The 25,199-nt window shown below is 34.2% G+C and overlaps 1 protein-coding gene across 2 annotated transcripts in view; it reads left to right on the plus strand.

Annotated features, from left to right (window-relative positions):
• The window catches only part of Cep350 (centrosomal protein 350), a 174,405-nt gene that overhangs the window by 39,771 nt on the left and 109,435 nt on the right, over positions 1-25,199 (plus strand). For both annotated transcript variants that reach the window (XM_033762122.1, XM_010630274.2), the window contains exons 7-13: positions 7,639-7,752; positions 9,609-9,722; positions 13,854-14,000; positions 15,872-16,530; positions 17,562-17,683; positions 21,092-22,152; positions 23,718-23,859. In XM_033762122.1, coding sequence (XP_033618013.1) covers positions 7,639-7,752; positions 9,609-9,722; positions 13,854-14,000; positions 15,872-16,530; positions 17,562-17,683; positions 21,092-22,152; positions 23,718-23,859 — 2,359 coding nt within the window. The remainder of the gene's footprint in view (positions 1-7,638; positions 7,753-9,608; positions 9,723-13,853; positions 14,001-15,871; positions 16,531-17,561; positions 17,684-21,091; positions 22,153-23,717; positions 23,860-25,199) is intronic.

Below are 25,199 nucleotides of genomic sequence, written 5' to 3' on the forward strand. Positions count from 1 at the left end.
CAAACTCGGGTCCTTGAGCCTGCAAGGCAGGTGGCAGAACCACTGAGCTAAATCCCTGGCCTAGTTCTTGTAGATTTCATTAGTGTTGAGTCAATGCTTTCTCATATCTCAATCTTTGTATATACATTCTTTTCAGTTGTATTAAACAAAAGCCCTTCACACACAAAAAAAGCAACAGAAAAACCACTGTATCCCAAAGTGATTTTTTGATTTCATTTAGTTTGCATTTATATTTATTATAGTCTTTTTTTTTTTTTGGTACTGGGGATTAAACTCAGGACCTTGCACTTGCCAGGCAGGTGGCAGAACCACAGAGCTAAATCCCCAGCCCTATTTATTAGTCTTAAAGTTGTAGGAGATGATGCTAGTACAAAGATAGGCTTTCATAGTGATAAATGTTTCCTAATGAAGAGAGGGAAAAAAAACCCAAAATCTGAAACTCTCTAAGTGCTAATGACATCAGAAGTGGAGAATTCCACATCTGACCTCATGTGACAGGTAAACAGTCAGTATGAAGGTGTGCAACAGTTTATTCAGGAGTCCATAAGGGAAAAAAAGACCTCAGCCCCCTTCAACTGTGATGTATCTTACCACGCATGCCCAGATTCTCCCATTTAACCATGCCCATAAAGGATATGTGGAAGCCTAACTCCCTGCCCGCCCAAAGTGGTTTTCCTACAATGTCCTGCATAGGGCTAAGACCTATTTACTATTACTTAGTTTTTGCTTATTCTCTGCTCTGTGTTGCAAGGATACTGCTCAGTATGTAAAAAAGGCCTGCAGATACCTTTGTGGATAAACATTATAAGAAAAGGAAAGATCACATATGTTTGTCAGTAGTCAAGCTAAATAGCAGTATGTGAAATGTCTTATAGAGGAATATGGTGCTGGAATGACAACTATGTATCACCTAAACAAAAGGAATGTTAAGGGCCGGTGATTTAGCTCAGTGGTTCTGCCTGCCTCGCAAGCGCAAGGACTCAAGTTTGATGGCTGGTATCAAAACAAAAACAGAAACAAGCAAAAAAGTGAGTGATAAACTGTTGCATAAATCATCTGAAAAAACTGATAAACTGTTGAAGTTCCATGCTTAAAAGGATGAGTTGAAGTTAATTAAAAAATAGAAAAATACTGCAGAATGATCTTGATTGTATTTTGAGTTGAACCTGTTAGCATTGCGGTGAAAACATGCTACTTAATGGTAGCTGATTCAAATGGCCAGATGTCTATCACAATGAACTGAAATTGAAAGAAACTGAATATTCAAGAGGTTAGTTGCAGAAATTTAAGGAAAGACAGTATTAAAATTTTAAAGATTTGTGGTGATAAAACATCTGGCAATCAAAAAAACAACAGAGATTATTGATTAGTTTGTCAGGTTCATTGCTAATGAAAATCTGATGCCAGCACAAGTGTGTATTACTGATCAGATATCACTGTTTTGGCGTACCTTCACCAGAAATACTCTGACTACAGCTGATGAGACAGCCACTACAGAATTTAAGGATGCCAAGGACAGAATAATTGCTGGGATGTGCAAATACAGCAGGCACATACTAAATGTAAACTTGCTGTGATAAGCAAAAGCTTGTATTCTCACTGTTTTAAAGGAGTGAATTTCTTACTAATGTATAATTGTGCTACTGAAAAGGTGTGGATTATCAGGGACATCTTTTTTGTTGTTGTTGTTACTGGGGATCAAACTTGGGTCCTTGCACTTGTGAAGTAGGTGGCGGAACCACTGAGCTAAATCCTCAGCCTTCAGAGACACCTTTTCTGATTGGTTTCATAGACATTTGTATCAGCCGTTTGTGCTCAGGAACTGGATTGCATGATGACTGCAAGATGTTTTTATTTCTTGACAACTGCTCTGCTCATCCTCCATTTGAAAGTCTCATAAAAAATAATGTTTAAGGGCTGGGAGTTAGCTCAGTGGTAGAGCACTTGCTTAGCGTACATCAGGCCCTGGATTCAACCCCCAAACAACCAGTCAGTAACAACAAAAATGTTTATACCATGTACTTTTCCTCCAAATGTGACTTCAGTAATTCAGCCATGTGACTAGTGTGTCCTAAGACCACTAGAGAGAAACTAAAAAAATGAAAAAGTTTCTTGAGTACCATGCTAGCAGAAATGAACAGAAGGGTGGTATAGAAATTTTTCAAAAGGAATTTAACATGAGGAATATGCTGGTGCTGCTCCTGGAACTTAGTGAATAAGCATACTATTGTGCAGGCTTGGCACAATCTTTGGCCTGTGACTGTGATCAGGTATAATGAACAAGGTGGTAAATTTGAAGGATTCTGTATGTCGAGAAAAAAAAAACATGTCTGATTTCCTTACATATATGTAAAAATGTACCTTCAGAGTCTGTCTGTAACTTGGAAAATGAATATTGGAGAAGTTTTTATTTCTTTTTCTTTTCTATTTTTTTTTTGGAGACAGAGTCCTTGCTGTGTAGTCCAGACTGGCCTTGAATTCGCTAAGTAGCCCTTGGTGGCCTGGAACTCTTGGTGATCTTCTTGCCTCAGTCTCCTAAGTACTAGGATTACAGGCGTGTACCACCACGTCTGTAAGTTTTAATATCAGTAGTGACCAATGATGAAGTAGCTGAAATGATTCTGAATCAAGGTGGTAGTAAGAATAGTGATGATGAAGGTAATGTTAACATTGCAGCTACAGAAAAAGTGCCTTCACATGACCTGGTGAACATGTGTGATGAGCTTATTAAAAGATTTTAGAGGGCCGGGGATTTAGCTCAGTGGTGTTGCTGCCTGCCTCACAAGTGCAAGGACCTGAGTTCTATCCCCTGTACTGTACCAAAAAAAAAAAAAATTTAGAGTAGGGAACATTCATAACAAAACAAGAAATGTCAGTTTCAAAATCTAAGACTTCTAGGACAAAAACAGTTGCTGGAAAGACAGATGACTTTGGAGAATATATTTTGCATGTATTTTTAAGTTAAAAATTTTTTGGGGGGGAAACAGGGTCTTGCTGTGTAGTCCAGACTGGTCTTGAACTCACTATGTAGCCCCAGGCTGGCCTCGAACTCACAGCAACACTCCTGCATGCTGGGATTACAGGCGTGTGCCACCATGCCTGGGTAGAAAACATTTTTAGTATATGTGTTGCTGAAGCGAGCACTAGAAAACGTTTTTTAAGGGATCTGTGTGAGTGCTTCCTCATTCGTAGAGCATCTACTTTCTGGTTCCTAAAGTGCTTCTGGTATTTCTTCTCACACACAAAAAAATACAGTGTGTATTAACTTTTTAATTAAAATAGCACCATAGGTGAGAAGGGTGCTGTCGCTATTGTTTAACAGCTGATGTGTGGATTTTGGTTATGTTTTCTTATTGCTTAGTTACCCTGAGCACATTATTTTTCATTGTATTAATGATATGTCAGATTTTTTTTTTCTTTGCAGTATTAAAGATTGAACCCAGAGGGTGCAGAGCTAAATCCGCTGTCCTTTTTAAATTTTATTTTGAGGTAGTGTCTTTATTGTCTAGACTGGCCTTGAACTTCTCATTCTCCTGCTTGAACCTCCCAAGTAGTTGGGATTACTGGCATGTGCAATGTGTTGGATTTTTTACTGTTAAGTATTCATGTGGAAATAAATACAACAAAATGATTGTTCATCACTAGCATATAAATTCAGAGTCAGTAGCAATAGTGATGTCAAACCATAGATTTTTCCTGAAATGTTGTGTCCTTGCTTCTGATGGCTCAATATATGCAAACTTTTTTTATGTTCAAAATTAAGAATGTTGTATAAAATAACTTCAGATTGTATGTAATATATGCATTGTATATATGTATTGTATATATTTATTGTGTAAATGAATCTTATGTTTAGATTTGAGTCCCATCCCCAAAATATCTTGTTAGGTACAAATAAATATTTCAGAATCCTGAAATCTAAGACACTTTTTCCAAACATTTTGGATAAGGCATACTAAACCTGTAGTACATTTTATCTAGTACCTGCAAAAGGCTTTTAGCAATTTTTGACTCCAGCCTATTTTTTATGTTGATTTAATCCTACAAATATAGGTTGCCCATTTTTGATAAGCTGAGCCCATCTTTAATAAGCTGGGATCCTGGTTGTTGACTCTTTGTGCTAGTTCCTGTGCTACTGAGGATTTGTTCATAAAGTCATTTTCTATGCCCGTGTCTTCAAGAATTCTACCTATGTTATCTTCTAGCAAGTTTAGTGTTTCTGTTTTAATATTTAGATCTTTAATCCACTTCGATTTTAATTTAGTACATGTGAAAGATAAGGGTCTAGTTTTAATCTTTGGTAAGTTGAAATCCAGTTTTTCCAACACAATTTATTGAAGAGGCTATCTTTTACCACTGAGGATGGTTGGCTCCTTTGTAAAAGATGAGGTAGCTGAGTACATTTGGAGTTGTTTCTGTATCTTCCAGTCTTTCCCAGTGATCCTTGGTCTCTTTCTTTGCCAATACCATACTGTTTTTACCACAGTGGCTTTGTAGTATAGTTAAAAGCTGGGGATTGTGATACCCCCTGTCATGTCTCTGTTGCCTAGAGTAGCTTTTGCTATTCTAGGTCTCTTGTTCCAAATGAATTTTTGGATTGTTTTCTCTAGTTCTGTGAAATACACTGTTGGAATTTCAATAAGGATTCCATTGAATCTATATAGCAGTTTTGGAAGTATGGCCATTTTCTCTATGTTGATTCTTCTTATCCAGGAGCAAGGGATGTCTTTCCATATTCTTATATCCACTTTGGTCTCTTTTTTCAGAGTGCTGTAGTTTCAGTGTAGAGATCTTTTGCTTCCTTTGGTTAGATTGATTCCAGGATATTTCATATTTTTGGATGCTATTGTGAAAGGAATTGTTTCCCTAATTTCCCTCAGTGAGTCTGTTATTTACGTAAAGAAAGCTATTGGTTTTTGAGTGTTGACCTTGTATCCAGCTACTCTGTTGAATCTCTCAATTAAGCCTAGAAGTCTTTTGGCAGAGCTTTTTGGATCTCCTATGTAGAGCATCATATCATCAGCCAGTAATGACAGTTGAACTTCTTCCTTTCTTATCTTTATTGCTTTTATTTCTTCCTCTTGTCTAATTGCTATCTAATTAATGTTTCCAGAACTATATTGAACAGGAGTGGTGAAAGTGGACATCCTTGTCTTGTTCCTGATTTGGGCATGAAGGTTTTCAGTTTTGACCATTTAGTATATTGGATGTTGATTTTTCATAGATAACCTTTATCAAGTTGAGATAAAGACCATCTATTCCAATTTTCTGTATGTTTTTTTCAATCATGAATGGGTGTTGAATTTTGTCAAATGTTTTTTCTGTATCTGTTGAGATGATCATATAGTTTTTGTCCTTGATTCTGTTAATATAGTGTATTACATTTATTGATTTGTATGTTGAACCATCCTTGCATTCCTGGGATGAATCCAACTTCATCAGAGTGTATGATCTTCTTGATGAACCTTGTATTCGTTTGCCAGTATCTTATTGAGGATTTTTGCATCTCTGTTCATTAGGGAGATTGGCCTATATAGTTCTCTTTTTTGGTTGAGTATTTCCCTGGTTTTTGACAATATGGATATCTATATAGTCAATTTTTTGGGGAATGGGTACTGGGGATTGAAGTTGGGACCTTGTGCATGGAACCAATGAGCTAAATCCCCGGCCCAGAGCCCATCTTTAAATACTTACACTACTTTGGTTATCATTTATATTCATTATTTTAATAGTTTGTAAAATAACACTTAAAGTTTATTATATTTCTTAAATAGTAGTGATAAGTTTGAAATGAAAAATCAAAGTAGTAATTCCTTGAAAACAGCACATGTGTAATGTTTCTTGAAAAATTGAACATTTTTGGGTTTTTTTGTGTGCTGAGGATTGAATCTAGGGCCTTGTATATGCTAGGTAAGTGAGCTATAACTAGCCCCAAATATGTATATTTTAAATACCACTTTTTGCACTTTGGCAAAATTTTGTCTATATAAAGTGCAACTTATCCATTTGTTCAGCCATAACCAAAACAGACAATTTTTTTTAAAGAGCAACTTATTGAAACCTTGTCTTAAGATAAAATGTAAACAAATGGGTAGCAATTAATGTCTATCTTCAAAGACAAAAAGAATGAGCAGTTTTGTCTTTCTCTTAGCCATGAGAAAGGTAGTTTGTCTTTCTGAAATCTATAATTTATGTATTTATTTATTTTTTTGTACTGGGTATTGAACTCGGGACCTTATGCTTGTGAAGGATGCAACAGCACCACTGAGCTAAATCCTTGGCCCCTGAAATCTATAATTTATGATTGACATTCTTTTATCATTTATTGTTTGAATAGATGTGTATATTGATTTATTTCACTGAAGCTTTTTCTAGATGGTATTTGTCAACATATTATGTGGTACCTAAGTATCCATTCTTTTAGAAGTTTAAAGCTGCTCGACATCATTAGTTATCAGAGAATGCAAATCAAAATTACAGTGGGATTCTACTGTATGTCTGAGTGGCTATAATAAACGTGATAATAAGTATTGATGAGAAAGTGGAACTATCATCGTTGCAGGTAATAATATAAAATGGTGCTATTGCTTTAGAAAAAATTAGTTTCTAAAAAAGTTAGATTTATGAAGACCCTGCATTTGATTTTTGTATATAATATTCTAGGGAATGGAAAACATGTCCACACAAAAGCTTGCACTAGAATGTTTATAGCAGCATTATTAATGATAGCCCCAGCATAGAGATTTACCCAGACATCCATCAATGAATAAATGGATAAACAAAATGTTATATCTATACAGTGAAATATTTCCTGATACTAAAAAGAAATGAAGTTATGATACATGTTACATGATGATTGAACCTTGAAAACATACTATGTGGAATAGGCGAGACACAAAAGACCACATATTGTACAATTCCATTTATGTGAAATGTCCAGAATAGACATATCTACAAAGATAGATTAGTGGTTGTCAGGAATGGAGGGGGTCCTGTAGGGAGTGACTCTTAATAGATATGGGGTTTCTTTTCAATGTGATGAAATACTCCGAAGTTAGATAATGATGATAGTTGTACCAACTTTGTAAAAATTCTAAAATCCGATGCTGCACACTTTTAAAAGAGTGAAGTTTGTAGTATATAAATTATCTCGCTTAAAAAATATACCTCTTGCCAGGCATGGTGGCACACACTTGTAATCCTAGCACTTGGGAGGCTGAGGCAAGAGGATTGCTGTGAGTTCAAGACCAGTCTGGGCTACATAGTGAGTTCCCAGTTAGTCTCAACTACATAGTGAGACCTTGTCTCAAACACACACACACACACACACACACACACACACAAACACACACACACACACATTTCTGGGCATGATGGTACATGCCTGTAATCCCAACAAGTGAGAGGTAGAGGCAGGTGAACTTCACATTCAAGCCCAGTCTGGACAACCTAGTGAGTTAGTGAGAGCTTGTCTCATAATTTAAAAAACAAAACAAAATAAAACTGGGGATATAGCTCAGTGTAAAGGCCCTGGACCCAATCCCCAGTACTACAAAAAAGAAGAGAAAAGGTAGTAGAATAAACAAAACATATAAAACAACTTTGATATGAATATTCTATATTGTTGATATATATTAGGTTTCAACCCTTCAGAGACCAAGATTCGAACACCTGACGGAAAAGTGTGGCAAGAGGCTGAGTTTCAAAGTATGAGTAGAGAACTGTACCGAGATTTGGCACTTCATTTTGCAGGTGAGAGTAGAGCGTCTATATCTTTTGAGTATCTTATCGGTCCTGCCATCTAATTTATAATGTTTGTAAATTAATATTTATAATATTTAAATAGGAAATTATCTCCAAACTAAAGATTTGCCCTTTCTAACTGGGTTGTATACTAAAATAGTAGTGGTTTGAGTTATGAGATTATTAGCTTCTAGGCTCCAGGCTTCCAGGGTTAAAATTAGCCTCCTTGGCCAAGAAGACATTAACCAGGCTATTTTTAAACTAAGGGTTTTTTGGAGTCAGAACTGCCTGAGTTAAAGGAAACATATTCTAGTTGAAGTTTACTTCTGCTAGGCCGTTGAAGTCTTTGAAGTGATAATTTGCCAATCACCAGGCACAGAAAGAAAAGCAAGCATTATATGGAGGGAATAAAGTTAGAAAATTAGAAATAGGAATATGATGTTGGTCAAGATGGTAGGCACTTAATTTTGTAAATTTTACAGTTGAGGAAATGGTAGCTCAAAGAGTAATTTTACTGGAGTTGCACAGAGTAAAGAATTGAAGCCAGTATTCAAAAACCAAGTCTATCTCATTTAAAACCTGAGGTCTGTGTAGGAAGTCCCCAGAGGGATTTTACTAAGTTTTGTAATTCTTGTGGGCCTGAAAAGCCGAGGCTGGAGAATCACAAGTTCAAGTCCAGGCTGGGAAATTTGGCAACTGTAGTGAAACTTTGTCTCAAAATACACAAATATGGGCTGGGAATATAGCTCAGTGTGGAGGCCCCTGGCTTCCTGTAGTACTACCAAAAAGAAAAGCGACCCCCCCAAACATACATATACATATATATGTGCATGTGTGTATATGTGTGTGTGTGTGTGTATACATACATATATATAATTGTGTATATACACACATATATAACTGATTTTTATGTAGAAACTTTTAAAAGAATATAAAAATACTTATGAAATGTGATACATATAGTGATCTTGGCTTTGAAACCATTACTGTTGTAGCTTTTTTCATTTGTAAAATGAGATAAATTTCTCAAGGGTTTTCTGAAGAGAAAAGAAAAGTAAAGAATTGTAACCTAGAAGTAGAGTAATGATATTCTTAAGGTCTTTCCATGAGAGAAGTTGACATTGGTAGCTTGTGGATCATAGAAACAGCCTTAGTGAAAATTTCTTTTGCCCTACCTGAATCATGGGCTTCATACAGTATTCTCCTCCTTATCCACTGGGGATACATTCAAAAGCCCCTAGAAGATGTCTGAATCTGCAAATAGTATGGAATACTATTTATACTTTGATTTTTCCTTTATATACTTATGGTGAAGTTGGGATTTTACACAGACACAATAAGAGGTTAATAATAATAATTTACCATATATTTAGCAACCTCAGCATACAGTTTTTCTTCTTTATTACCTTTTTGCTTAATTGGAAGCACTTTATAGCTTTTCTTTGGCATGTGCAAATGGCATCATCATCATTTTTGAGCTTTGAGGCCATTACTAAGTACAATAAGAATTACTTTGACAGAAGCTCTATGATACAACAGTCACAATTGGACTCATAACTACAGAATGACTAATTGGCAACTAATAAGTGAGTGGGTAGCATATGCAGTGTGGGTGAGCTGGCCAAAGAGCTGACCCACACTGGACTAGGTGGAGCTCAGTGGTGGGAGATTCATCATGCTAAAAATGGCACACAACTTAAAACTGAATTGTTTATTGCTGAAATTTTTTATTTAATGTTTTCAGACTGTAGTTGACCTTTAGTAACAAACTACAGAAAATGAAACAGAAGGGGATTTTTGACTGAGATAGGATGAATAGGTAGGTAGGAATTGTAATAACTGCTGTAAATGTTTCTGCTTTTCAGATGATATTTCTATGAAAGAGAAACCTGCTGAAAAAAGTAAAGAGAAAAAAGTGGTGAAGCCAGTACGAAAAGTCCAAAAGGTAGCACAGTTTTCAAGTCCAGAATGCAAAACAGGTTAGTTTTCAATATTATGTTCATCCTAAAGTTACATATTACTGAAATAGAATCTATATAAATAGAAATATTTATTATCAAATGTTCTCATTTCTTGTCATATATAAAATATAGTACATTATATGCATCATTACTGTGTTTTTATCGAATTGAGACATAATTGATGTTGAATAAACTGTACATATTTGGAATATATCATTTGAAAAGTTTCACGTACGCATACATCCATGAAACCATTTTTTCACCATTTTTCTAGATACTGAACATATCTGTCGCTCCTACTTCTATCAGTTTTAATAGAAATTAATCAGCGTAGATTACTTTTGTATTGTGATCTTCTCTATAAAGGAGCTATCATTAAGCCTTACATTTTATGTGAGTGTCATTGAATCCGTTATTCCCATAAGAAAATAAATGTTGCACACAGAATTGTAGCAGTTCTTGCCAGTAGTGGTCAAGTTGGACAGAAAATAGATTAAGCTACAACAAGAATTTTGCAGTTCCATAGTGATTAATATTGCAACCTTGATACAGATTGGCTGGATTTGTAGCTTGTTTTATTCCTTTGGCAAACAAGTACGTTTTAGTGTGCCTTAGTTTCCCCATAGGTAAAATGGGGAAGCAGTGGTATTTGTCTTATAGGGTGTTTTATGAACTAGAAGTTAATACCTAACAACTCAATATCATACCAGGCACATGATAAACACTCAAATGTTAGTTATGATACCAGTAATAATAAAACTAATGGTTATTTCCAACTATCCTATATATATTTAGTATGTCATATTCATATAAAAAATAGAGAAAATAGAACTTATCACACAGAGTTTGAAAGCACTCCAAATTTTACAAGATAATTAAATGTTTTATTATATATTTGCAGTATATAATGATTATTATCATCCTGAGGAATTGATACATATTTATAATACATCTTAATTCTTTTTTACTTCCTCTTCTCCTCCTTCTTTCCTCTTCCATCTCTTGGTTCATTTCCTTTTTGCAAAAGATCTGTTTCCCTGTTTCCTATTATCTATCTTTATTTTTTTCTTTGGGTTTCTCATATAAGAGAGACCATGCAATGTATAAACTTGTGTGTTTCTTTCACTTAACATTATGGTCTCAGGATGCATCCATTTTTCTTCAAATGACTCAAGTTTTTTCTTCTTTATGGCAGGATAGTACTCCATTGTGTATACATTCCACATTTTCTTTTGCCATCCATTGATAGACATATAGCTATTATAAGTTGTGCTGCTATAAACATGGGTATGCATGTATTACTGTAATATGTCTAACTATTTTGGGAAGATCCCTTAAAAGGGTATACTTAAAAGTAGCTGGGTCAAATCAAATTTCTATTTTTAATTTTTTGAGGAATTGCCATACTGATTTCCATAGTGGTTGTAAGTTTACATTCCCACCAACAATGTAAGAGTTCCTTTTTCCCTGCAGCCATGCCAGCATTTGTTATTATTTGATTTCTTGATAATTGCCATTCTTTTTGGAATAAGACAGATTACCTTGTGTTTATGGAGACAGGTTACCCTCCCCAGGAGCCAAGGTTAGCATTCCAACCTGCTTCCTTCTTTTCTCTGTGTTGTCTTCAGTTTCTCTGTGATTTCTGGTTTTCCTTTTGACTCTTTTTTAATTTCTGAAACTTTTCTTCCTTTCTCTTTGCTAAGTTGTTATTTTCTAGGTATTGCCAACATTCTGATTTGGTACATTCATTCATTACTCAACTATTTTTGAGCACTTGCTATATGTGAGGCACTGTGCTTTATACCAAGTTTAGACAATACAGTGGTAAGCCAGACACACATAGCTCATAGTTTCATGGAATAGATGTATATTTACAATGAAGTGTGATATGAATGCTTTGCTAAAAGAAAATATGGTTTTAGGGGAACAGAGAAGAATGACGGGGACAGTGGTGGTCATAGATTTAAAAAAAGAACATTTTGTGCCACTCATTAACTTTAGGTAGAGTAAAAGAATTACACTAGTTTTACATGAATAAAAAATAATAAGATTTTATAGGAACATGAATGATCTCAGTGTAAACTAATTCTTAAATTTAAAATGAATATTTTTCATGTCGTATTATGTAGCAGTGTTGCCAAGGGGCATAGTATGATTTGAAGCACAAGATACACTATACTTGGAACTATAACTTGGATTGTATTAATCCATTTTTGTGGTAGGCCAATTCCCATGTGTGTGCACTGTGGCATGACCTAGACCAGTGATGACCAACCTTTTAGAGCTTTCAGTGATAACAGCCCCCTATGGATTGCTGAAGTCTGGCCACCATTGACCTAGACATCATTAAACGTGCTGAAGCTATGTTAGTAATTTATCCAGTGGAAGTTTTTTCCTCCAGATACTGCATGAGACTTTCAGAAAGCCAGAATTTAGAAATAGCCACCCATCATATTCAAAAGTCAGCATTTATAAATAACTGTGTATCATGTTTGTTTTTTTTTTGACTGAGAAAATTAAGCTGAAATTAAATAAAAGTCTGTTCTCTTATTTTTAAGAACATAAATTATAAATACAGAAATAGAGTTAAAATGCTGTATTTTAGATTATTAAGCTCGAAAACATTTCATTTACATATTTATTATTAAACTTTAAAAAATTGATAGTTTAATTAAAACCATACTTTTCAACTTAAAGTTTAATTAAAACCATACTTTTCAACTTTTAAAGAAATCATAAGTGGAGTCTTTTATTGTAAATACAGTAAAATAGTTTCACAGAGATCTTTTAAAAAGAAGAAAACAAAATCACTGTGCCAACGTAAAGTACTAGTTTTTTTTAAAAAAGAAAACAGATAAAATCACTGTGCTGACATAAAGTACTAGTATTTTCTTGTTGTAACCTTAAAAATCGTATTAATATGATTGTGATCATTGTATATCTAAACTTTTTTTTCAAACAGGTAGAATTTTATTGTTTTCTCTTTGTATCTTTTCAGAGTAATGTTTCTGTTTTTCTTCAGAAGATTGATATTTTTAATGATGATACATTACTATGGCAAGAAAATTAGTAGTCACTTTTTTTTTAATATTTAGATTACTTCCAGTATTAAAGTTGTTGCAGTCAACATCTACACTTACTTTTCTTCTTTTGAATTTATGAAATTTTGCTAGTTTTATTATTTGATCAAGAGGAATGAGCACTGGGGTTCCTGATACGTAATACTATAGTTTGTAATATGAAATTATGCTCACTTACATTTCAACAAACAGTGTTTAACAGTTTTATTATAATTTTACCAGCATTGGCTATCAAAATAAAAATAATTTTTAACTTTAATTAATTTTTAAAATTAAATTAATTAACTTATTAATTTACTGGTTGCAGTACTGAAGATTATGCCTTATAGTCTGAAAAACCTAGTAAATGAAAACTTTTTTCCTTGCACACAGCTTTCTTTCTTGGTTTATTTATTTATTGGTACGGGGATTGAACTCTGAACCTTGTGCTTGTAAGAAGGTGGTGGAACCACTGAGCTAAATCCCCAGCCCTACACAGCTGTATATATTGACTTTTAAAAAAACTTTTATAATGAGAATAATTTAAAATGTTGATGACTTTGCTTTTGTAATGTTGTTATGCATAGAAAAGTAGTGGTATAATTCTGTGATGTGAAATTCTCAGTTATACTAGCCCCTAAATCCACAGCGTTAACTGTTACGTTTGCTCAAAATATTTTTCCTGTGCTTAAAGTAATTCATTTATTCAACAAACATATATATTTTATCCTGTGCTGTGTATTGTGCTGGATATTTATAAACCAAACATTTATTGTCATTAAGACATATTTTTGTTCTATGCTAAACAGCATCGTTGAATTCAGTGTACTGATAGTTGAGGTTTCAGGATTTATGATTTGGTACTAACTTTCAAAGTGTTTATACTTATTTTTGAAGTATATTTAAGCCACGATATAAACAGTTAACAGATTTTTGTGTTTGGGAGCTAAAAATACAATTATATTACAAAACTTTGACCTTGGCAGAACATGAACCCAAGATTAATTATAAAAACTTCATGGTTGAGTAGATCCACTTCTTAGAGCTAAATTTTAAGTTTTAAATTCAATTCAATATGTGTGTATTTTAGGTAGTACTCGTCTGATTAGTACATCTTCTTGGCGAGATGGACAAAAACTAGTAAAGAAGATCCTGGGACCTGCTCCCAGAGTGGAACAAAGAGAGAGAAGACCAGCATCAAGTGACAGAAGCAGGGGAGAGAGAATTGCTAGGTTTGGTGAGTGGCTTCCACCAGGCTGTCCAAGGAGACACCGCACTCTTGAGCACTTTGTAGCTCAAGCGAGATGTTCTTTGAGCTTAGCCGGGTCGTCTCTGCATGTTGTTACAGCATCTTACTAAGAATTTTATGTAAGATGAGTCATATTAATTACATTTAGCTATGCTATCAAAGCATTATTTTAATCAAGTCATATTAGACTTGGGGACCACAAGAGACTCATATCTCTTGTATCAGATCCCTGCATATACAAACACAGAGAAATATAGACAAGGTTGGATTTTTTGAGTGGGGAGCAGGGGAAGATAAGGAAAGAGGCTCTGAAAAGGAAGAGATTTTTCTCATGGTCATGTAGTCATTGGATGGCAGAATTTGATGTAAGGTCCCAAACTACTAGGTTTGACCCTCATATCCATTGCTTCTCTCTTTTTTAAGTATCTTTACTGTTATTTGAAATAACTAGAAAAATTAGCATTTCATAAATGCTAATTTTGAGAAATGAAATTTAAATGCCTACAGTCCAGCTTTCCTTTCCAGTAGCAAAATTTGCCTCATTTAATTTGAGTTCCTGGAAGTGGGTTCAGTGAGAACAATCACAACTATAATTTGTTATATAGAAGTCAATATATATTTTGTATTTGTTCCTCTTCGCTTTCATCTATCTTTAAAATAAACTCGTGTGCATTCTCATTTTAAAATTAAGTCATGTCAACAAATATTTAAGTAATAAACAGTCATTTTTTTATACACTCTCTTTAATATGTTCTGTTGTTCATTAGAGAATTGTGGAGACTTAACATTTGTTAACAAATATTTACCACCTCTCCTCTATGGAGAAGGCAGTGTCTAATTTCTAGGACTTCAGAGTGAGCAAAACGGACCCAAATCTCTAGTCACTTGAAAGAGGCATTCTAATAGACAGAAACAAGTATATTATATGCCTCTCACTGAAATTTGCCCTTTTTCTCTGAAGTAGATTTTTGAAAAAAGAGTTGCACATTTGAGCCAGGGCAGAGGTGTGTGCCTATAATCCCAACTATGCTGAAGGCTGAGATGTGAGGATTTGAGTTCCAGGCCACTTGGACAATTTGGTGAAACCGTATCTCAGATGCAAAATATTTGAATATTTATTTCACAGATGGTATTCAAACATGAATGTGATCATTTGAGACTATTTTAATCTTTTTTCTGTCACTAGAAATAGAAATTAAGCTTTCAAAAATTATTTGATAAACTCATCTAAATATGGTGCCATTTCATGTAATTTTGGGATAGGATTAATGTAGAATTTTTAAAAAAATCAGTATTTTTCAGTACCATTTTATTTAGATCGTCAAATGATATCTGATCTTTGCAAAGCTTTTAAATGCATTTCTTTTTAAGATTCTTAGGATATTTTCCATGCCTTTCATAATAAATAAAGTGTCTTTTACTAAGGTTACTAATTTTTTAAGAGGAAGAGAGAAATGGTAACATTAAATGTGCGTATAAAAGAAAAATAGTAATGTTAAATATTCACATCAACTGTAAAATCTTTTTATCAGGAAATATTAAGGGATACATTTTTAAAAAGCCTAAAGATGTATAGTCCTTTCAGAAGATTGAAATACTTTTTTGGTACTGGGGATCGAACTGAGGCCCTTGTGCTTATGAGCCAGGTGACGGAACCACTGAGCCAAATCCCTGGCACCAAAATACTTTTAATCTAGAAAAGAATTTTCTTTCCTTTTAGAGTGCTCTTTAAGAAGTCTATGGGATATTTGAATTTTAGTTTGAGATAAAGTGAGATTATATAATTATCTCCTTAGTGCAATAAATCTTAGGGACAGATGTGGAATTTTTATATATCATTAACAGTTCATACTTTGCAGGGGGTCATATTGGAAGAGCAGAATCTGATCCCAGGTTGGATGCTTCAAATAGACATCTTCCACGAACCTCAGAGCGTTCAAGAAGTGGAGTTCGGTCTGAAAATAATACAAAGAAATTAACTTCAACTCTTTCAGACAATAAGCAGGAAGAAAACACTGCCTTAAATAAGGACTTTCTACCTGTTGAAATTCGTGGCATTCTTGATGACCTACAGCTGGATTCTACAGCTCCAACCCCAAGACAAGAGGCTGGAGAGTTAGAGGATCAGAAGTCATTAGGAACTGTACAAGCTCCTGGGAGTCATAGCCCAGTGAAAAGAAAACCTGACAGAATAACAACTAATGAAGATCCCCCTATTATTTCCAAAAAGCGCCACTATGACACCGATGAGGTACGACAGTATATTGTTAGACAGCAGGAGGAGAGAAAGAGGAAGCAAAATGAAGAGAAGAAAGCTCAAAAGGAGGCTACTGAACAGAAGAACAAACGATTACAAGAGCTTTACCGGAAACAGAGAGAAGCCTTTACTAAAGCAAAAAATGTACCTCCTTCAGATCCATCAGCAGTGAGGCGACTACAAGAAACCTACTCCAAATTGCTAGTAGAAAAGACCTTGCTGGAAGAACCAGCTCATCAACATGTTACACAGGAAATACAGGTAATAGTAATAGCAGAAATCTAAAGGGGTGTAATTCATGGTTTGGAAAAGCTTATTGGTTATATTGTGGTGTTTAAAAATTGCTCACTATTCCTAATATTCGGGCATATGTTCAGGTAATATTTATAATGGTCATGGCTTTTTATGAAGTTTATTTCATATGAAGAATAACATGAAAAATATGATAGAAAAGAAGAGCTGGCCAACACCGATTACTACTGATCTGTTTTCCTTTTGTCATTGCTGTAAATTGTATTCCTACCAATTCATTGGTATTCCTATCTATTTCCTATTTCATTGTATTACCGAGGAAGTACTCAGTACATAATGCATAATTAGATTATAGTAATGAAATACTTAGTTTTGTGATCTTTCCTGAAATTAGAGAATATCCTGGTTTAGCATCTGATGTTTAGAAACTGAGTATATACCATGTACCACATATTGTTTTAAAAGTTTTAGTAAATCCTCACAACCCTAAGAAAGGGTAGGTGTATATTATTTTTGCTTAATCAGGTCCAACAAACCTGAGATTTATAAAGAATATTACTTCCAAATTAGAACCAAGACCTGTCATGTAAAGGTACAAGATCCCAATAATGAATATAACTGTACCGTATACCTAAAATATACCAATAAACTCAATTAAAACTAAAAAAGAATATAACTTCCTAACTATGTAGTTAAGATTAGATACCTTATTGGATTATAGATGATGTTTTGCTATTAATGACAATTATTATTTTTTTTAGGAAGACTTTTTTTTTTTTTGGATACTGGGGATTGAACTCAGGTCCTTGCGCTTATAAGGCAGGTGGCGGAACCACTGAGCTAAACCTTATAAAATCCCTAAATCCTTATAAAAAGACTATTTTTACACATACTGAATATGAAGTGTTTTTATATGAGGGGAAAAAAGTCCTCCATGTATGGTTTTTATAAAGCTGATGTGACTTAATGTTTATTTTATGTGTTCTCAGAATATATTTGTGATAGCTGTTAGATGAATTTTATGTCCTTCTCTTCTTAAGACTAGACCAGGGTATCAGCCATCTGGAGAATCTGACAAGGAAAACAAAGTACAGGAACGTCCCCCAAGTGCATCTTCTAGTAGTGACATGTCTCTATCAGAACCTCCACAGCCTCTTGCAAGGTAAAAAGGGGAAATTAATGATTAAAGTTATTTTTTTAATGAAATTTAGTATGATGTTCTATGCTTGGTGAATTTTGTTGACTGATCTTTGTGAACAAGAATGCAGAGAGGTTTATTTAGAAATTGGTGATTTTTTTTTTTGTACTGGGGATTGATGATTAATATTCTCTAATGGATACTTATGCATGGTGTAAAGCTATACCTGCTGTATGCACTACTTTTTAATTCATATTTTACCTGTCACTTAATGTTAATGTCAGACCTTAGTTGGAAGCACTCATGCCTTCATTGAACCAAACACACAGTAAAAGTTTGTTGGATAGAAAAATTACAGTGAAAGTTTACATAGTAATAACCATTTTTGGAAGAGAAAAATTTTGAAACTCTTTGAAAATGCACAAATAAAAATCAAATCAGTTTGCAATCTGATGTTAATGTATAATTTACCCTTTTTCTCCTCATCCCAGAGGATAATAATACTGATAAAATAGCTAACATTTATTGTTTCTTAGTTTTCAGGCACTGATTGTAAGTACTTTGCATGTATTTATGTTACTTAATCCTTGTACCTTTAGTTAGGTACTGTTATTATTCCTGTTTTAGAGAAGAATTAATTGAGGATCACAATTTAAGTTTCTCAAAGGGCCAAATATTAGTGATGGAGATGGGTTTGAGTTTACATAGTCTGACTTCAGAAGCCTTTTGCTTTTAACTATCCTGTATTCTGTCTCCTAATAAATAGTGTTTCACATGATTTGTTTCAGGTTGTAAGTATATTTCAAACTTCAAATATAAACTTAAAGCATCTTTTTTTAATATGAATACTTTTAGGTAGGAGATACTGTCCAGTTCATTATTATTATTGTATACACCCTGCTGGACTCATGTCTTCAGTTTTTGCCTTTTTCTGAATTTGCTTCTAATTCCAAACAAGTCACTCAGTTTAAAAACAAAGCAAACACAAGTTTATTATTAGAACTTACTACCATGTATCAGTTTATCTTCTTCTTTTCTCTCTTTCTTTCTGTGTTGTTTCCATTTAAATTTTTTGTTTTTTAAAATAAACACATTAAAGTTGTACATATTTATGAGGTACCATCTAATGTTTCAGTAATCTGTTGTCTCCACTTTTGTCTCACTACCCAAATCTTTCCCCATTCCTAGTAATAGTCTTAATATATTTTCATGTTTAAAATTATAATTTTTTTGCTGTGCAGGGGATTGAACCCCAGGACCTTGCACATTCTAGGCAACATTCTAGCCCTGAGTACCCTGCCCTTTTTGTATTTTATTTTGAGACAGGATCTTGCTAAGTTACCCTGGAACCAGTGATTCTCCTCTTGAGTAGCAGGTATTACAGACATATGCCACAATGCCTGGCTAAAATTATTTTATTTTATGGTTAAAATTATGACATTTCATTTTCTTGTTATGTCCCATCATTTTGTGACAGTTACTTGAAAAAGCTCAAGTTATATGTCTGATCTGGAAAACTTTAAAAATCCAGGTCAAAAGTCATTTTCCTGGCTGGAATTATTTATTGCTCACTTATCTAAATAGAACTGTACTTTATCTTTATAAACTCTTAACATTGTATTTTAGGTGTTTATTAGTCCATCATCCTTGATGGATCCTAAAATCTTAGAGTAAGGGTTAAATCTTAACTAGATTAATTATTTTCATTTTTGTCTTCCTGTTTTTCCAACATAGTACTTAACCATAAAATTGACTTTCTAAATATTTGAATTTAAAACTCTTGGATTTTTATTCATTGGTATCTTTTACATTATAATCTCTTTTTTATTTCTATTGTTAGCACCTTGGTTTAGCCCCTAATAACCTCACGCCTTGCATTTGTAATAATCTATGTGGCATAGAACTTTTGCTACAGTCTTCCTTTATTCCAGTCTTAGCAGCCTCTTATTATGTAAGACTGCTCTAATTTAATGTTCATCCAAATCTTGCTTAGCATGTGTACCTGACATGTACAACTTAGAGAAAAGTCTTATTTTTCCCTATGGTTTCAGAGATTTCAGTCCATGGTTGACTGGTTCCAAGACAGAAACAGCATGAAAGAACATGGCAGAGGCCTAATCCATGGCAGCCAGGAAGCAGAGAGAGTAAGGAAGAGCTAGAGAGAGAAGAAGGAGCTGAGAACAAGATGATACCATTCTAGATCATGCCCCCAGTGACCCACCTTCTTCAACCAGGTCCCACTTTCTCATAGCACATTCCGCTATGAACTCATCGGAATAAACTGTTGATGGGATTAATGCCATTGCTCCATGAGTCATTGGGGGCACTTTACTTAAACGTTAACAACATCAATTCCTTTATCACCTTGTTTACATTCTTCCAGGTTATTTTTTTGAGCCTGATTATAGACCTTTGCATTTATTTATATTAGTTTAAAATTGTAGTCTTTACAAATAATTTTGAATCATAAAGTATTGTGGAGCAGCCACACTTCCTGACTTTCTGTCATCTGCAAATTTGTAAAGCATATCTTTATGTCATCATCTAGAAGCAATTGACAGACTCTGTTTTTCTTTTGAAGGTCTTCCTGATAGTTGATATCAGCTTTTACTCTCTCTATAGTATCCCTTAATATATAGGAAATATATAGTATGAAAACATAGACGAATGTACATAAGGTTAGGATATCTTTATTCATGTTTCTAACCTTTATGGACATGTTACTCTGAAATTGTATATTTATAGTTGGCACTCACAGTTTTACATTTAGTTGTTTGCTGTTCATTAATTTTATTAGAAGCTGGTTGTAATAATTTATTTATTTAATAATATTTTAGCGTTCAGCATTTAATATTTGTTGACTAGGCTAGGATAATATACATCATGTCTATTATAGTATTTAGCAATCTTAGACATTTTTCCTTTACATAACATTATTTTTAAAGGGTAGGATAGAGCCAGTGTTGTAAAGAAGTTTGTCCACAGAGGTTTTAAGGATTTAATGCTTTCTTTAATAGGTTTTTTTTTTTTTAATTGAGTGTGTTTCCTGAAAAAAGCAGTGTCAAAAACTATGTAATGAAATCCCTTTTTGGTACAAACTATTATCAAAGTACAATAAATATGTAGAGTAATGTTTAGAAGGTTAGAAATTGAAATGAAATATTAATACTGGCTCTTTTTGATTGTGTAACTACATGTGATCTTTCTCATAGTTTTACCATTTCTTCCTTCTTTCCCTCTCAATGTGTACGTGTTACTCTTCTAATCAGAAAAAAAAACCCAAAACTTAAAAAATAAATGATGGTCTGGGATGTTGCTCAGAGGTAGAATTCTTGCTATGTGCAAGATCCTGAGTTTAATCCCAAGCACCTTTTTTAAAAAAGTGGCTTAGTCAGGAGTTGTGTTAATGAGTTTATTGTGACTTATTTTCAGAAGAGACTTGATGGAGCCTACGTGGATGCAGCCTGACAGACTGAGCCCACAAGTACACAATTCTCAACCACAACCTCTTGTTGGAGAAGCTGGAAATTTGCTTTCCCATCTCTTGAATCTAGAGCATGTAGGAATTTTGCATAAGGATCTTAAATCTATCTTGCCCTGCAAGAAGAATCATAATATGGCTTCAGGACCATTAGTTTTTACGTCTCAACCATATGTGACCTCACCAGCTGCTCATTCAGATGCATTGTTAAAACCCAGTGCCAGCCAATATAAGAGTAAATTGGATCGTATTGAAGCCTTGAAAGCAACAGCTGCTTCTTTGTCCAACAGGATTGAATGTGAAGCCAAGAAATTAGCTGGAGCCCATATCAACTATGGGTCAGTGTGGAACACTGAATATGATGTTCAGCAAGCACCTCAAGAAGACGGACTTTGGACCAAGGCTGTAAGTCCACCTGTGAAAGAAGAAACTGAAGACATCTTCTCTGCTCGAATTAAAAAGATGCTGGGAACCTGTGTAACTCATGCAACTTTTGATGATGATCTTCCTGGTGTAGGCAACCTCAGTGAGTTTAAAAAGCTTCCTGAGATGATAAGACCTCAGAGTGCAATATCAAGCTTTAGAATGAGATCGCCTGGTCCCAGATCAGGAGGGTTGCTGGCACAGATATGTAAGAGGCAGACTGACTCTGCTAACTCTGATATCCAAGCCTGTTCTCAAGAAAAAGCAAAAGTGTCTCTTTGTTCTAGCACAGACTCAGTCAGTGAAGGTCCTCTTCTTAGTGAGGGGAGTCTTTCTGAAGAAGAAGGAGGCCGGGAAGGACGGCCCCTTTTGAAGGTAGCAGAAATCTTAAAAGAAAAAGAATTTTGTGCTGGAGAAAGAAATACTTATGAACCCATCAAAGAGTTTCAGAATGAAGCTGAGAAATTCTTGCCACTTTTGGGGCACATAGGTGGTACACAAAGCAAAGGACCATGGGAAGAATTGGCAAAGGGAAGTCCACATAGTGTCATTAATATTTTTACTAAATCATATCAGTTATATGGAAAAGGTGAGAAAAATAAGAAAGGCTTATACTATCTGTATATTAAGATAAAATTAGTTTGTAATTTCTTTGTAAGATAATATACTTAGTATACATTTTTTTATTGTTCATTACAAGGATAATGGAGATTTATATTCCATATTGTTCATCTTCTAAATTATCTACACACTTCACCTGGAGTGTTAATAACTTAATCTTTAAATTTTTATTGTCATATAACAATAATAGTAGTTGTAGAAATTTTTTTATCTGGTTTAGAGAAATTCATACATGATGTTCAGGATTGGGCCTATGTCAAACATACTAGTTTTTCTGTGGTGATGGTTACGTTTTTAAATACCAATTTAAGCATATTTCTTAATATAGTAACTTGTGAATCCTTGGAATATAGTAGTCAAGGATTTAGTGGGGCAATGTAGTAACATTTCTAAAATGGAAACAACTTTGTCATTGTCAAAACTAATTTTATTAGTAGTCAAATTTTGGACAGTTATCTAGTTGTATATTTAAATCCTAAGAAAATGCCTTCTATTCCTCAAATCATACAGCACAATTTTCCTTTTCTATGATGGACTCAATTCCTTTAAATTCCTTTCTTTATCCTTGCTGTTATTGATGGAATCTACCCAACTTATATGCAATTAACTTAAAATTTCCATGCTGGGGATTTCCATACCATTGAGAAAATTGTTTGAAAGAGTAATTGATTTCATCTGTTTGTCTTATGTTCCACTGGACAATACACTTTTTTTTCCTATAATTCATATTTAGATACTTTATTATTACCTTGTGCATACTTTTATTGATCTCTTTTAATTAGGCACTTATTTCTGTTAGTGGTAATTTAAATTATTTTTAACAGAAGGCAAATCTAATTATTTATTTTTTTATTGAGTTTATTGGTACATTCTAGGTATACAGTACAGTTACATTCATTACTGGGATCTTGTACCTTTACATGACAGGTCTTGGTTCTCATTTTTTCCCCTTGTCCCTACCCTCCCTAATTTTAAATTTTTTAAAAAGCACTTTTGTTGAAAGCAAAGTGATTACCACTTATTTTTTATAAGAAAATTGATTTCTTAAATTCTACATTTTCAGTGTGATTTTATAGGTACTGAAATATTTAGAGATGACATGGTATGTATGTGAGATTTGCTTTAAAATAATCATTGGGGGCCTAGTAGGTGAGAGGAATAGGCAGTTTAAATGAAACTAAACTAAATTGTTTATATATTGGTTAGGGTAGGTGATGGATCTATTGGTTCCATTATGGTGTTTTACTTTTTTGTGTATTTAAAATTTTTCTCATAAAAAGTTAAAAATATACTGTTAGATTAAAAGGTAGATTTGAAATTCAAAGCAAACTAAACTGCCCTGAATCCATGTTATTAGTCTCCCTATTATGCTTTGCTTATAATTTTTTGCTTTTTTGTTTTTTGTTTTTTTTTTGATGTGGGGATCGAACTCAAGACCTTGCACTTGCAAGGCAGGTGGCGGCACCATTGAGCTAAATCTCCAGCCCTTTTGATTTTTACTATTAACAATACTTCAATTATTGCTTTTGACAGGAATTGAAGACAGAGGAACATCAGCATCACAGCCTTTGAATGCCATCACAACCCCTCTAAGTAGTATTTCATATGAGGATGATTTTGTCTCCTCTCCAGGCAGTGGGACTTTGATGGAAAAAATATCAACTCTTGAAACTAAGTAAGAAAATGTCAGCAGCAGTGTGGAATAAAATCTTAGGAGTCAAAAAAAAAGTACATATGTGAACTGTGGTATGAATAGTAGTCAGTTTTTGGTTGTTGAAAGATTGATGCAGTTGGTATTGAATGTAGCCTAATGAGAAGATCATGGACTCTGAATCTAGACTGCCTGGGTATTTTTCCTGGCTTTCTGGCTTTTATTTGTGCATATTATTTAACCTCCCTGTGTCTTAGTTTCCTTCTTTTTTAAAAATGAGGATAACAATAATACTGTACCTTGACTGCCTTGTAAAGTTGTTATAAATATTCTGTAAAATATAAAGTACTTAAAACAGGGCATCACACATAGTAAGAAGAGTATAGGTTGTCAAGTCAATCTGTGAATCCTAAGTTGAAGATAGTACTGGGACACAAACCTGTGCTATACTAATGTAAGAAGCTTAAGAAACAGTTTTCTCTGATAGAATTGAGGAAGATCAAATAGATAATTGACTCCATAATTCCAAGTTATGAGTGAATTTTTTTTAGCCAGAAAAGCATTCAGAATTTTACAAAAGTTTAAAAATTAATTAAAATTATAATGCCTACTGACTTAGTTACTTCCCTCTGGTTGCTGAGATGAAATGCCTGATATACAAAGTTAAAGGGGGAAAGACTTAGCTCTCAGTTTGTAGAGTTTTCAGTCTATAGTCTGTTGTCTGTAAGGCAGGGTGGCATGGCAGACAAATATTGCAGAGAAGAAATAGTTCATGGTGGGCAGAAGGTAACAGAAGAATCAAGGGACCTTAATAACATCTTTTTGCCCCTTTTATATTATATCTTAGGCTGTGCCAAACCTGTTAGTGGACTGCTTTAGTAATCGCACACCCTTAATACCAGCATCACACACTGTAGATTCAGCCACTTCTGAAAATGCCCCATCTATGACTGAAGCTTTGTGGGGAACATCTAGACATGAGCCATAATATTCTTTCCCTGACCCCGCAAAGACTCATGCACATCCCTTTAAGCAAAAGAAATTTAGTCCCTCTCCAAGAGTTGCCAAAGTCCTAACAGTTTCAGCATTGCTGTAAAGTCTAAGTCCCCGGTCTCCACTGAGATTTAAGACACTGTCTTAGCTTCCAGCCCCTGTACAAATGAAAAGAAAGTTAAATACTTCCAACATTCAATGGAATGGCACAAGAGAGACATTACTACTCCAACAGATACAGATAGAAGAACACAAAGGAATGGGACCTGACGGGGGATTTAGCTTGGTGACACCTCTCCTGCCTTGCAAGTACAAGGTCCTGAGTTTGATCCCCAGGACCACAAAAAAAAAAAAAAAAAAAAAAAAAAAAA

The sequence above is a fragment of the Fukomys damarensis genome, unplaced genomic scaffold (genome assembly GCF_012274545.1).
Source record: "Fukomys damarensis isolate Sample0158 unplaced genomic scaffold, DMR_v1.0_HiC HiC_scaffold_11, whole genome shotgun sequence".
Lineage (NCBI taxonomy): Eukaryota > Metazoa > Chordata > Mammalia > Rodentia > Bathyergidae > Fukomys > Fukomys damarensis.